Source organism: Eulemur rufifrons, chromosome 6 (genome assembly GCF_041146395.1).
Source record: "Eulemur rufifrons isolate Redbay chromosome 6, OSU_ERuf_1, whole genome shotgun sequence".
Classification (NCBI taxonomy): Eukaryota; Metazoa; Chordata; class Mammalia; order Primates; family Lemuridae; genus Eulemur; species Eulemur rufifrons.
In genome coordinates, this window is record NC_090988.1 from 71221141 (window position 1) to 71236591 (window position 15451).

General features: G+C 33.4%; 1 protein-coding gene across 10 annotated transcripts in view; it reads left to right on the forward strand.

Annotated features, from left to right (window-relative positions):
- Positions 1-15451, forward strand: part of GAS2 (growth arrest specific 2) — a 124411-nt gene that overhangs the window by 67825 nt on the left and 41135 nt on the right. For all 10 annotated transcript variants that reach the window (XM_069469716.1, XM_069469715.1, XM_069469714.1 and 7 more), the window contains exon 7: positions 2694-2801. In XM_069469716.1, the coding sequence (XP_069325817.1) occupies positions 2694-2801 (108 nt within the window). The remainder of the gene's footprint in view (positions 1-2693; positions 2802-15451) is intronic.

Below are 15451 nucleotides of genomic sequence, written 5' to 3' on the forward strand. Positions count from 1 at the left end.
TGGATGCAGGAAATACACAAAGTGGATATTTCTGTACCTTCTTTGCCAGCTAGAATACCATGTTCTACGAGTCTTTAAACCAGCATTTTTCAAGGAATGTTTAATCAAACACACCCCTACATGTTCCATGGGGAAAAGAATTCCATGGTTAGGTTAGTTTGAGAAATACAACTTACAATAGTCTCCACCTAGAGTTTGGCAATACACTTTGGCATATCAAAGGTTCTGCTGAGTTCCATTATACATTCTGGTTTAACCTGAGATTTTCCAAACTGATTTAACCACAGAAGTTTCTTACTGTTCCCTTCATTCTACGTTGGGGAAAAATCCGTGGAACTATTTGCATTATGTGTAAGTGATAGTTTTTCACTGAAGTGTTTTATTTTGAGAACAGTGGAGCAGAGAGAAAAGTAATTTGAGCCTTACTAATGGTTTAGGTTGGAACTTCATGTATCTAATATAAAAAGGAAATTGTTCCTATGGAAACTGCTTCACTGTATGTGAAGCATATATAGCAGTTGGGAGCTGAAATTGATGTACCCCAACATGTGTTTTAGAACAGGGATATAAAATAGAGATTGCTTGCAAAGTTCCTGTGTTTAGTTAATCATATTGGCTATTTGTACTCTGGCAAAGCTATTATCTGCAACCACAAAAAAGAAGAAAAGGAGAAAGAAACAGGAGGAGTAAGTGAAGAAAAAGGAAAAAGAAGAAAAAGAAAGCAAGAGAAGCAGACCTGTATTAAGATATTATATTCCAGTGAACAGTTTGAGCAGTAACTGCCAGTTTTGAAACTTTCAATGTTTCTTCACATTTCTTTGTTTGATAGGGGAATAGTGGAAAATAAAAGGAAAATAGGTGACCTTTTATGTGAATAATACATCCCACCTTCTTTAATCAAGATATCATGAAAGAAACACAGTGGAGTCCATTCAAGTTAATTTATTCTGCAGATGTCCTGATAGAGTGATTCAGCTGTGATAAGATGGTGGGGTCGGATTCAGTTCTCCTCTTTGCAGTCCCTCATGGTGAGCTAGTTCCCACACAATGAGTTGAATACAGTTCTAAGAAGCCATTCTTACTTTCTTCCTCTTCTCCATCAACTTCCTCAGTCTGGGGATGAGAGATAGTATAATTCTGAGTAATCAGGCTCCTCTTGAAATCCCATTTCAGCAGAAAACTGGCTGAAATCCTAGCCCAAAACAGAACACCTGCCAGACTGACTTATCCCAAGGTAATATAAGAAGCACAGATGTCATCAGTCACTGTTTACTTAACAATATATTTCCACTGCCCACAGTCTGGCCTTGTCTCTTCCATTTCTGCTTCCACTGCTCACACAGCTACAAAAAAAGCCCTTGATTTGTAAAATCCAGTCCATTTTCAAAGCTAGGAAAGCATTAGAGAATGGAAGGCCACTTGAGAAAATGTTTCCTGTATTTTACTTCATTTGATACCAGCAGTTTCTGTGTTTTGTCTAAGCATTGCAAGATGGAAATACTTTCCATACGGACTTGTGATTGCCGTTTTGTAGTGGAAGAACCACTTGAACACCAATTTACAGTTTGCTCAATTACTACCTGGAAGCAAAATTGTGCCAAGCATGATCCTCCTTAAAGTCCTTGCCTCGGGCCATGTGCTTTTTTGACACTGTCTGATTTTCTTTCAGATGAACAAAACCTCCCTTATCCCCCTCCCTCCCTCCCTCCCTCCCTTTCTTCATTCTTGCTTTTTTCATGGAAGCCCTTATTTGTAGTGATGAGGAAAACTGTACCACTTCTAGGAATGATGTAAACATAATTTATATATACACCTATTTATATTTTAAACACATTTGATAAACAAATATAGAAAGAGATGCACATAGAAAAACACATACAGACTCATTCATTGGTCCTAAGATCCTACCCCCAGCCCAGAATGTGGTTCTGCATTATTAGAATGGAATGACATTATCGTTATCCAATTTTTAGACTTCTTGTTTTATTATCACTGTCCCATTCAGGAATAACCTTTCAAAAAATCTCTAGGGACAGAACTCTATTAAATATCAATCCTTGGCCGGGCGCGGTGGCTCACGCCTGTAATCCTAGCACTCTGGGAGGCCGAGGTGGGCGGATCGTTTGAGCTCAGGAGTTCGAGACCAGCCTGAGCAAGAGCGAGACCCCATCTCTACTAAAAATAGAAAGAAATTATATGGACAGCTAAAAATATATATATAGAAAAAATTAGCCGGGCATGGTGGTGCATGCCTGTAGTCCCAGCTACTCGGGAGGCTGAGACAGGAGGATCGCTTGAGCTCAGGAGTTTGAGGTTGCTGTGAGCTAGGCTAACGCCACGGCACTCACTCTAGCCTGGGCAACAGAGTGAGACTCTGTCTCAAAAAAAAAAAAAAAAAAATTAAAAAAAAAAAAATTAAAAATAAAAAAAATAAATAAATATCAATCCTTGGGTGGATGTATCTATGGACCAAGTATGATAGGAGGGGAGAAACTCAGAACTCAAAGTCACGAGCCTAATCGCTAACTTAATGTTAGACAGCCTCTTCATTATTCAGTGAAAGACATCTCTAATTTTGCCAACATATAAAGTTTAAAATCATTAATGGTCCAGGGGCCTCAGAGCCCTTGGAACAAATCAATGGAAACACAACCTGATTAAGGAGAATGAACTTGCCTGCTCTTCTACTTCAGGTGAAACGAATTTCTGAAGATCCTCCTTGCAAATGCCCAAGTAAGTTCTGTGTGGAGCGGCTCTCCCAAGGAAGATACCGAGTGGGAGAAAAGATCCTCTTCATTAGGGTAAAGTTTTACTTTTTTCTTTTTATCTTATTCTTTATGGGATTGTGCAGAATTTGATTCGAGGGTTACAGAGGAAATATGACAGGTTACTAAGCAGAAATTTCTTTATGGTGCTTACAGTTGGATTAAAGATGCAACGTCTGAATATTTTTTAAGGTTGCATACAGTATAATGTACTACTGAGGGCTAAATAAATAGAACTGTCTGTCTCTTTTTATGTGTACATAAGCACATACACACCAAAGAGATCATGGAGAGCAAACAATAAACACGCTCTTCACTTGTGATCTGTTTTGCTAATAATTAAGAGAATTTAATCTCTCAAAATGTTTGTGACTTTTCCTAAGACCAAGAATTCTTTTTAAAAATAAAAAAATGAAAAATATAGCACTGATATATTCCTAGAAACTTACAGTTAATACATAAAAGTATTTTTCTGCCTTATACTTTAGCCATTTCTTAAAAACAGAGGTTCTGATTTAGGAACAAAAACTATTCTCATTTTAATAAGTTAAAAGTATCTTGTTATTTTATGGAACAGAATGATTTGAATGTATACGTCTAGTACAATCAATTCATATTCTTACAATACCCAAATCAGTGATGGCCCAGTAGAAATGTTGTCAGTATAAAGTTTTCTTGATTTCTATTTTTCACTGAAACTTATTTATATGACATTTCTTTTTTTAAGTCTCTGCAACATATATTTGAAGACAAGTTTGATCATAATTTAGCCTTAAAATATGATGTCCATTATTTTGTATTTTAACCTAATTTTAGGTCAACTTTTACTGATTTTTTTTTCTAATTTCCAGAAAATTGCTATTCTGCTTTGGAATGGCAACAAAAGGGATACAACAATATGTTACTATTAGGGGTTTGGGAACAAATCTGGGTGAATGGCCTCACTAGGAAAGACAGTTGCCTGAGTGGCTTATTGTTCTTTGTTCTTTATTGCAAGGATAACATAATTTTTTTTTTTACCCAAACTGCTTGCTTTCCGTACTACAATACATAATAGTGATTTGGAATCTCAAAAGATGTATTTAAATTTTACCAGGTTGACCTTTCTCAGTTGTGAATCAGTCTCCTTTAGAATATTAGGCCCTTGAGTTTAGAAACAAAACATATGGCTTTATTTGTTTAAATAATTACTCCTTTTTATAATGGAAGTGTTAATAAAAAACATGACTACTAAAGTAGATAATTTCCTCTCTAATGTAATCTAATATCTTCAGATGAAAATATATATTACATATATTTGTGTCTAATCTTCCATATTTAATCATTTGTGAAAGAATTAATACCCATATTTATGAATAGCATAAGTTTTTATAGTATTTAGTGTATGGGTATTTTTTTGATGTTCTATTTTTCTTTTCAGGAGTTGAGAAAAGAAATTGAGAAATTGGGATTTGCTTTACTGAAAAAAATTGCATTTTTTAGCGATAGCATTTTAGTTTAATATCAATTAATATATCAGAAGATATTGGGTACACTTGGTTTCATACTTCTAATGTCCTATGTAAGCTTGCAATAAGAGAGTTAACTGTGATGTGATTATTCACCGATTAGCCCACAAGTAATGGCATCACGCTATTATGACCTGTGTTTTAGAACAGTGTTTTATTGAACTTTAAATAATTTACTTTCTTGATTTTTGCACTGTCCGCATACAATTTTATCATTTTTATGACATATTCCAATTGAAAATTAACTCCTTTTAAAAAAAAAACTTAATTTTCTAAAAAGGACACTGTCACTCCTTAATTTGGAAACCAAAACTATTTGTCAAGGAAAATATTCATGAACATATGAACATATATTGATTGCAATTCTTGTCCTCTGGCTTGCCATGAGTCCATTTCCACCCTGATGGAGTAAAGTGGTTCTAAAAAGGCTCATTTCCTTATCTCTGGTTATCTCTAGAGGCTTAGGAGTTAAAATTTTACAGGCAGGTCATATGTGCCTTGCATTGCATATTTTTTTCCTGCTTCCTCCTAAATGGACAAACCAAAAATGTCTTGTTGATGTGTACATGCTTTTGCTAGTACTTTGGATTTGTGGTAGGGACTATGTTTAATTGATCGTCATTCTCGTCTCACTCATTGAAAGGAACTGGAAATTATTACAAAATCTCAGACGTATTTAATTGGTTTTCAAATGATCATATGGTTGTTGCTGCTAATGTTTTAACTGTGGTGGTTTCTTTGAACACCTGGATTAAGTAGTAAATGCCTGTGGTCAAATTCTTACACACACTAAGTGGATGACCATCCCAGTGTCTTCATTGCAGTTATACATTTCTTAAGTTTGTATTTTTAACATGGGCATGTGTTAAACTTTGTCACATTTGCTGAGGGTACCTAATATGGTCATATTTACTTGGATGTATTTATGGATATTATTCCATAAAATATACATACAGTGAAATATACATGGCATCTTAGCATTTGTCCCCTAGTTATCTGTCCATCCTGAGAGCAGCAGTGTATTCATACGGTCATAATGAACCTGTCCAACAGAAAGAACAATTCATGGTCAATTAAGGCTGTTAAGACTGTTGACTTCACTCTTGCTTCAAGATAACACAATTGCCAAAACACTGACTCAGAAACAATTATCCCCTAGAAAGTCATAAATACAAAATTTTCTTAATAAACGTGTAGCTAACACATTTACTCTTGACTTACTCTTCTCAATTTAAACCCGATTAACAATTTTATTGCTTAACCACCTTCCAAGGTTCGTTGGCAGCACCCAACCACTTTACTTATGTATGGTTTTATGATTTTGTACATATATGAACATATCTTCTTTTTATATATTCAAACAAATAAGAATGACAAATACAAAAATGTGTGCAGATTTCAGAGGAAGAGCCAGGGAAACGTTTTTCTGAAGAATGTTTTTGCTAAGCATATGTCTTGTCTCTGGATTTCTAGAACCAATGTATGAATAGATACTTCCTATACATAGCTATCTAATATGTACTTATATAGCTGCATCTATATGCTTACGTAGACATGCTTGTTTATATGCATATATCTCCATTTGCAGGTGGGGAACTAATCTCTACCCAAATAAAAAGAATCCCTTAGTACAAAGAAAAACCTCTGAGATTTTTTACTGTGGTTTTTAGTAAAATATCCTAATAATTCCTTGCCAAATGGGAATTTTCTTATTTCTAGTGTATCAAAACCAATTTCTCAAAGTCACATTTTTACCTTGTACCTTCCAATGAGTAACAATTTTTTAATTATCATATGCAGCTAATTTATGTTGTACAGATGCAATTTGCTATCCTCCAAGGTATAAATATTTCAGTTATTTTTTCAGTGACATTTGAATTTGGATGATGATGATAAAAACTCCTTGCTGATTTCTGCAGTAACAGAGATGTGGATTATTCCCATTCAGCCACAGTATCTTTGAAATGTAAATAGATGGATCTAAGTACCAATGTGTTGATTTAAGGGAAAAGAGAAGTAAGAATTTTCTTATTCTTTTGTTCACTTGATCAGTTGATATCTTCCTAGGTTTCAAGTATCAAAAAGTCAGTCGGCAATACACATCTGAATGAACTTGTAGAAAGAAACTTCAGAAATATGCCTTAGATGCAATAGAATTGTCTGTGCTGTTTGACTTATCAGCCCCAATTTGGTGACTGTATTCTGTGTAAATACTCCAACTGATTTTTAAAGTAGTCCCCAGATGTGCAGCCTCGGTATCATCTGGGGAACTTGTTAATGCAAATTCTCGGGCTTCCCCCATGACCTATTGAATCAAACTCTGAGGGTAAGGCCTATCCACCTGTGTTTTAACAAGCCCTCCAGGTGTTTCTGATGTGTGCTGAAGTTTGAAAACTAATATCTAGAAAGAACTCTAAGTAGGAAGTGATTTGTTGTACCAACAACACAATTGGAAATCATTTTCATGTCTGATCATGGAAGAATATGACCCTTCGGGTACTAAAAATGATCATTTTAAGACTTCTCTGTATTGATGGAAGAAAATGCTTAAGTTGTAGTGTTAAGTGGAAAAAATAGGCTTTTAAATTTACATTTACATATAAAATAGCTTTGTGTAGAAACAATACACAATTATGATTACAACTTGAAAAAAACAGGAATATTTGAAAATAGATTTTAATTGTTGAGGACATAGAATTATGATTGATTTTTCTATGTTCTGCATTTATTTCTGATGATATTAAAAAATATGAACTCTTTAAGAGAAACCAACAACAAAACATAGTTACAAATTAGAGAATAAATAAAAAGCCTCTGAAAGTTGTCAGATTAATTAGCAGACTGCTTATGTGAATGATCCTTTTGTTAAGCTATCTTCTGGAAAAGAGTAGGAAGGTTTATTGGAACCATGGTAGTATTTAGACTAGGAAGATTTTGCATTTTGTTGTGAACTTGTAACATATTTTTCTTTGGAGGAAGCTCTTACCTTTTCTTATCTTTCTTTACTATTTTATCTGTCCACTTTGAAAACTCACATTGTTTAAAATTAGCAGTAGAAAACATGCAACATTTATCTACTATCTGGATAATGTGCCTTCTCTTTGTAGATTCCATTAGTGAGACAACATGTACTCAATTTTCTCTCTATTAATCATTAAAGCCTTGAACATTTGGTGTTCCATTCCTTTAGGTATCAGTTTTTAGTGACATGAAAATAACCTAATGTAATAAACTGATCTGTGCTAATGCATGAAATGGATGCAGATATTGCTCTAATGGGTAGACCATCTATGGGTAAGATCTTTACACTTAAAAAGTGGCTCTAATATTCTGGTACTAGAATTTTCTGGCAAAAATAACAGCCAGTGGGATCATATCTTGTGAGGCTCCTGCTGTTTTGGGCTACTTATTTTGGTCACTAATGTGATGAATAGTTTTTAACTTAATTAGAATTTATCACTACCCCAACATTGTACTTTAGGGTTGTTCAAAGTATATTCCCAAGAATAACAGTTGGGAATTCCCAACTATTGGGAACATTCCCAAGGTTTTCAAAGATATTATTTATAAAGAAAATGAAAAAAAAAAAAAGAAAATGTAATATGGTAAAAAAAAAACTTAAACAGGCTTCTTTAATAATTATTATTATTATTGATAATTATTATTATTATTGATAATTAAGCTTATTAGCCTCTATCTGAACACTTGACATATCTCATTATAACCTCTCATTCCAGTGTGGAAATACTGTTACCATTCCTATTTGCAGATAAGGAAGCTGAGACACAGCGGTTGAGTAATTTTCCAAAAGTTATAAGCTAATATCCCTTGGAAGTGAGGATCAAACCTGGCAATCTGACTCCTAAATTTACATACACTCCTTACTGATTTCTTTACCTGGAATTTCTTGGAGGAGTCAATGTACTAATGTGATCTATAAGCTCCTAGAGGGAAATGGAATATATACTATTTTCCAAATGTATTTAATCATAAAAATGGTCCCCTTACTACTTTCTTTTTTCCCCAGAAGCATCATCCTATTCTGAGAGGCTATGAAAATATACTTTGGGAAAAATATTATCAATTGAAACAAATTTGAATAAATTGTAACATAGAACTGTATTGAAATGAAAGTTTTCCACATCTTGCCACAGTTAAAACCTATGTATTTTAAGGTACTAAAGAATATTGAATTTTGCTCATTTTTCCCTTCAGGTGTTATTTGGAAATGATTTTCAAGAACATGACTGGAAAACCTTTAAAGGAAAGGCAGCTAAAATCTAATAAGGATCATTTGTGCCAGGCATTTTACCAATGCTTTCTGTATTGTCTCACAGAATCCTCTCAAACATACAGCTGGGAAATTGTTTTTATCATTGTGTTATAGGTGAAAAAATAAAGTCTTAGAGAGTTTAAGTTCTCAAGTAGTATGATGAATAAAATTCAAGTCCTGACTCCCAAACCTACTATATGTTTCACTCCAAGCTGCCTCCAGTGTCATGTCCATCAAATGCAAATATTTTATTCATAAATCTAGTCCTCTAAAGATTATCTGTACCTTTATTACAATATATTTAATGCTCAACTATAGGAAAGTATTCCTTATACCAGCGGTCCCCAACCTTTTTGGCACCAGGGACCAGTTTATGGAAGACAAGTTTTCCATGGACTGGGAGTGGGGGGTTATGGTTTTAGGATGATTCAAGCTCATTATGTTTATTGTGCACTTAAATATGTAATGAAATAATTATACAACTCACTATAATGCAGAGTCTAATGCCACCGCTGATCTGACAGGAGGCGGAGCTCAGACGGTGATGCAAGCAATAGGGAGTGGCTGTAAATACAGATGAAGCTTTGCTCACTCACCTGCGCCTCACCTCCTGCTGCGTGGCCTGGTTCCTAATAGGGCACGGACTTGTACCAGTCCGTGGCCCAGGCATTGGAGACTGCAGCCTTATACCATTTTTACTTTTAAAACATTCAGAATACTAAAGGTCATCACAATTGCATAATCAATAGTGCTTAATATAAAGAAATGGATATAATGTGTTTGTCTGACTGTATTATAGTGATAAAAGGTATATCAATATTTATTAGGTGTTTACTTTATGCCAGGCACTGTTCAAAATGCTTTATCCATTTATCTCATTTAATAGATAAAACTAATTAGAATTCTATATATTATAATATATATTGTTGTCTTTCCTGCTATCTTTTTAATAGAAGGCATAAGGGAATTCTCCCATATTGCCAGTATAGCCTTGTTGCATTGTCTCTTGCTAATTGTAGATATTTCTAAAGTAGATTAGTATTATTTCAAGACATTTTCATAGCAGAACTTCACAGTTGGATAAAAACATATGAGATTTTATACTTACACAGTAATGGTTTAAGGGTATTTTTCTAGTTTAAGACATATGAGTACTTGAGAGCCTAAAGAAAAGACAATGAATAATTTAATTGGAAGTTAGCAAAGGGATTTGAAGTATTATAGAGTTACCTTCTTTGTACTACTTTTAAATTAAATCATTACAGATCAATAGAAAAGTCACACACATTGTTATTGACTCTGTGTAATTACTTCTTTACCATAAAAATTCTTCAGGATTATGCCTGTGTGGTAAAAATCAACTCTCTGAAACAAACCAAGCAAGAGAGGCACCAGAGCTCTGTTGCTATAGCGACTGAACTTGGCAATGTCTTCTGGGACTCGCTCTAAGGGGAGGTCCAATGATAGTGAGAGATATTACGTTCTTTCTGCTCTTATGACACATATTGATTTACTGTGAGTAAAAAGTAGCATGGTTCAAATTGCATACCTTTCCTGGTGATGAAAAATAGGCTGTTGTGCAAAAATGCAAAGGAATTTTAAATGAGTAACAAGAAGATTAAAACCTCCATTTATCTTAGTAGAAACATTGCAGAGGTGGCCATTGCTCAGCAGCTAAAAGTCAAAAATTCATTTTTTGAAAAAAATATAATCCCTTTGTATAATTTAGCAATTTATTAGAGCAGTGATTATGATTTCACAACTATATAATAGCTTATAGTTGTTTCTAAAGGAAAAAATATGGTTGTGTTGCTTCTATGTATATAACACCTCATTTATAGTGCTTTAATCCAAGGTGAGAGAAAAATGACTGCTATTAATTACATGAATATTTTCAAATTCAGTCCCATTCTTTGCTCAATTGCCTCAAAACTGAGCACTAATTCATTAAAAAAAAAATAAGCAATAACATTTACAATGTATTTATATGCTTTAATTTCAGTTTTTAAATTATTTTTGTTGTAACATTTTTGTTCCATGAAAAACACTCTCATTTGTCATTTAATCATATTCACTGAGGCTGGATGTAATTTACACTTTGGTAAAACATCTCTCAAAGGACTTTGCAAATATTCATAAATCCTCTTAACCCCTTTTCTCTGAGAAAGACATATACAAAATAAATAATGACTTGCCCTTGCTGTGAAGAATTCAGCTTGATGGGGTGTTTTCTTTCTGAGACTTATCCTTTGAGGTTGGAAATCTTCAAGTATAAAGAAAATTTAAACTGTACTTTATCCAAGATTGCAGCCTGACACGATATCCAGTTGACGTCACTTTTAACAGCAATAAAAAAATGAAAGTTAATATTTATTACAGGAATGGAAAAAATGGCTAATATATCTGGACATTCTTATTTAAGCTAGAGAATTCCGTTTCTTCTTCCACTGACTTGTTAAGAGTTATATCAAATGTAAAAACAATAAATAAATGAGAACTCAAAACCAAAAATCATTCTTCCCTGATAATTTACCACTATTGACCATTTAGCAATGTTTAGGATTTTTAAATTGTCTACCATCATCTACCACATAAGCATTCTTACTCAACTCTAATTAACAAGGTTTACGATGTCTTTAAATTGTGCAATACACATTTTATTTTACTTCAGCTTGAATAATTTTCTGTAGCCATTATGCTGCATCTAGAATAAATGGACAATTTTTTTTCTCACTAGCCACAAATCAAAAATATTTAATTAAGACAGCAGAAAACTGAATGGCTTCACTGAGAAAATACACAGTTTCTATGATATGCATTCTCAATTTCTGCATTGCTATAGCCTTCCTGTTATTAAGATAAATTTGTTAAATATATGTAGATGTATGTCTTATATATTAATAGTAATGTTTTGTATGTGTATGTATGTATATGTGTATAATACATACACACACGTGTGTATAGTGAAAAGCAACAATATTAGAGAATTGAATTAGTCCAGTAATTTAGCATTTTAATTGATTTTAAAAGAGGTTGATTTTTCTGTGCCTGGAATTTAAATCTCTAGTCAAGAATTTTATGAGAAAAATAAGTCTTTTTTTCAACATTCCTATATGTGTACTATTTAATACTCACTGAATGCTTTCTGTGTATCAGGTGTTTTTCTAAGTGCTTTCCTTAGATTCTTTTATGTAGCTCTCACAACTTTTTGAGGTAGGCACTATTATTATCCTCATTATAACAATAAGGAAAGTAAGCATTAGATAGTTAATGACTTGTCAGACGGAGATCACACACCTAGTAAGTATCCACACCTTTATTTGATTTTAGTGTATCTGATTTCAGAGTCCACAGTTTTAAACAAATGCTATGCATTTCATTTCAGAATAGTCTTTTGGCATGTCATTTTGTAAGTATTACTGCTCAACCTTTTAACATCCGTTGGTAATTGGTCTGCACTTGATGTGTAGCCCCTAATTTGCTTATTCCTTTGCCTATGTGCTTTGGCAAAGCATGAAATTTAGCAGCCAATCCCTGTTGGAGAAGCAGAAGATAGCACCCAGGAAACGGTTTTATCAAACAGCAACAAAAATAAAATTTAAAAAATTAGAAAACTCAAGAAGAATGGTTTTCATGTTGTTTAGTATATTAATTGATATTCTTTTCAATGTATTGACCATACTCGGAAAGTCTTCCAAAAGCAAAATTTATTCTAGGAATGAAGAAACTTAGGAAGATTCACAATTTACTACAATTATAAATTTTCATTTACAATTGGCCTTTGCTCAGTTAAGATTAAATCTTCTTAGTTTGATTAGGTATGGAAGGATTTTCTGAGTGTGTTATGGTGGGGCAAGAAGGTGAAGTTGTGTTTTGCACCTTTTTATACTTTTATTAAAGGATCTAAATTAAACTTATGACCAAGTGCAAAATGAAAACTTTGGTATAGCAACTAATGTTTGAAAGCAAATTTTCTAAAAATGGGTGTTAAGTGATTTTTAAATAACCTTTTTTCTTAACTTTTTTTATCTTGTTTCTTGATGACAATGCGGATATCTTATTTTTATATGGCTTGTAAAATACATTCACTTATATATTATCTCATTTTAGCTTCATTACCATAGTGCGACCATTAATTAACACATCCTATTGATGAGGAAACTGCAACTGATAGATATTTAGTAACTTTCCTAAGGTAACCCAGCTAGCAAGTATTTGATCCAGGATAAATCATATTATAAGATTTTTATATTAAATTCCATGCTTTAAACGTCACACAATAAAATTTCCCTTTGAAGTTTTTTTAAAAACTTTGCATAGATGAAAACAGTTGTTCACTATGTTTTTGATTTTGGAAGCATTTCCCTTAAATTACAAAATACACAATACATTGTAATATTAACTTACAAAGGTTATAAGATTTTTGTCTTCCTTTCTTTTGTAGTCTTCCCCAACAAGATTATTTCTTGGTTTATATGTTCTGTACTGATGCAAATGTGAATGATTTTTTGCAAAAGGGAAAGAAATGAAATAGTCATACCTAATGTGTTGTGTTCTTGAATAATTGATGAGTCTTCTAGCCACCAAAGAAAAAAACTGAAATATCTGTCATATAAATTGTATATAGTTCTCCCATGGGCTCAAGTTGCATAAACAAGATACAGCCAGATTCATTTAAAAATATATGTTGCAAATGTGGCCATTTTGAATTTGTATTGAATATAGTCAAGCCTGGTAGAAATGCTGCCATTATAACATTCACCATAATAAATTAGACTCATTTAGTGCTATCCTTTTCATAAAATTGGGGAGATTAGTTTTCATAGCGCTGGTCATTATAGAGCTTGCCGTGCATTTTCCTCTAATACTTGACAGTTTGAATTTCAGCTCTTCAATAAAAACATGTAGTCCTGGTCCTGGACCCTTCACCTAAACTACCAAGCCTTCCGTTGCAAAAGTCTTACTGATTCGCATCAATTTTTAGTCCACTGAAATGGTGTGTTCGAATTTTATTTTCATTTGAAGCTTCGGTGTACACTGTTTTATGACACAGTCTGCCGTGGCCTGCTATCTTATTAGAAGCATACTAAAATCATAAGGAATTATGTATGTAGATTTGGGGAGGAACAAGGTATGAGTATTCAGGTTGAATATTGGCCTGAGGATATGTCACTCACTTTTCTTTATTATGAAATTTCAGATGTTATTTAAAAAAATAAAAAAAAACACAAAGCAAGTTATTTACTGGTAGTTGCTCTGTTTCCCTAAAAAAAAAAAAAAAATAACCAGCAAGAAGAAATCACCACATCAAGTCATTACTTGTCTCCTAATTGTAGCTTTCTTTTATACCACCATCTCTTTTACATACCAGCTTTTCATGCCAACTTCTAATCCTCCGGCACTACATTCACACCTTGTCCTTCTGAGGCTTTTGTCAATTATGGGAAAATGCCTTCTTTAGCCAAGAATTCTTACAATCTAGTGTGTGTTATAGACAAGTTTTAGAGGATTATAAACTCCACGGGGAAAAATTATAATTATTTGAGACATCACCACAAACTGGGTTTTCTAATTCTTTTTTGAAACCAACTCATCCAACGTTTTATTTGTTCTCATTCCCAGAAAATGATATTTTTGTTAACAATCTCTAACTTTCACTGAGAACATGAGTCATTTGTCTTATTTTTCCTAAAATCTGGCCTCAATAGAATAAGGGTGGCAGAGATCATTGCATAGTCTGAGGCCTCATTTAAAGGCAGATAAAAGGCAGGCCTTATTTCAAATTTGTCTTCTAACTTTTGCTTTAGGCATAAGATCTCCAAGAATTCCATTCTAGAACTGCAGTACCCAAAGAGTAACACATTAATTTGTTATCATCCACCAATGTGTTAGGCATGATAACATTACTCAGCTCAGGACTTTTTTTTTTTTTTTTTTTTTGTAATCATTGTCCTTTGCAGTCCTGTGTTAATAGAAAAAAATATGGAAACTCACATGGCACACAGTTTTGTTAATGTCCCATTCCCTGCTCACCTGGTAGGACTAAGGCTAAGGTGGCTTGTACCCTTGCACAAGGAGATAATTTGAACCACAATGTATATGTCACAAAACTTTTCCTCCCACAGTGATGTTTACAGAACACCTTTATACCTCTTACTATTTCCCGAAAAACCTACAGCCAACATAACAAGTAATTAGGGGTATTCTCAGGAACAATAAAAGGAATGTGTCTCATGTCCAACCTTGTGGATATCATTTATCTCCTCTATTTCTTCAACATCTTGTAGCAAAAAGAAATTCTCCAATGAGCACTGGAAGAATTCCAGAGAAACATGAATTTTAACATCTTAGCACCAAAGATGTAAATAGGATCTTTCCCCATGTATACCATCCATAGATCTGATGGATAACATTGTATATCAACTAGAGAAAAGGTGAAGATGAAATATTCTAAGGATAAAAAGGAAGATAGCTTTGACTAATACATTAAGAAATTCCAGCCACAATACTATCTAATCATGGAAAAGGAAACAAATGTTATCCAAAGATGACATTATTACCTTGATGCTTAGACTAAGAATCTGAAACATATCCTTTGATTCTTTTTGAAAGCTTTTCAGCAAATTACCTTTCAGATAAGTGTCTCCTTGTGAGTTTAGAACCTCTAAACTAATTGTAAATTAATCTTTCCAATTGTGAGATTAGAATGCTGCATAAATGCATTTTAATGACAACAGAAGACAGTGGTAAAATAGAAAAAAAGTATTTCCTGTGTCACACAATTTTCTGAGGGTAAATGCAATGATAAAGTCTTCATACGGAGCAAAGTGTCAACACCAGTGTGCTGAGTGAGTACCAGGGAAGTCAGAACAAGATAGTAGGATATTACCCCAAAGTAGGAAGTT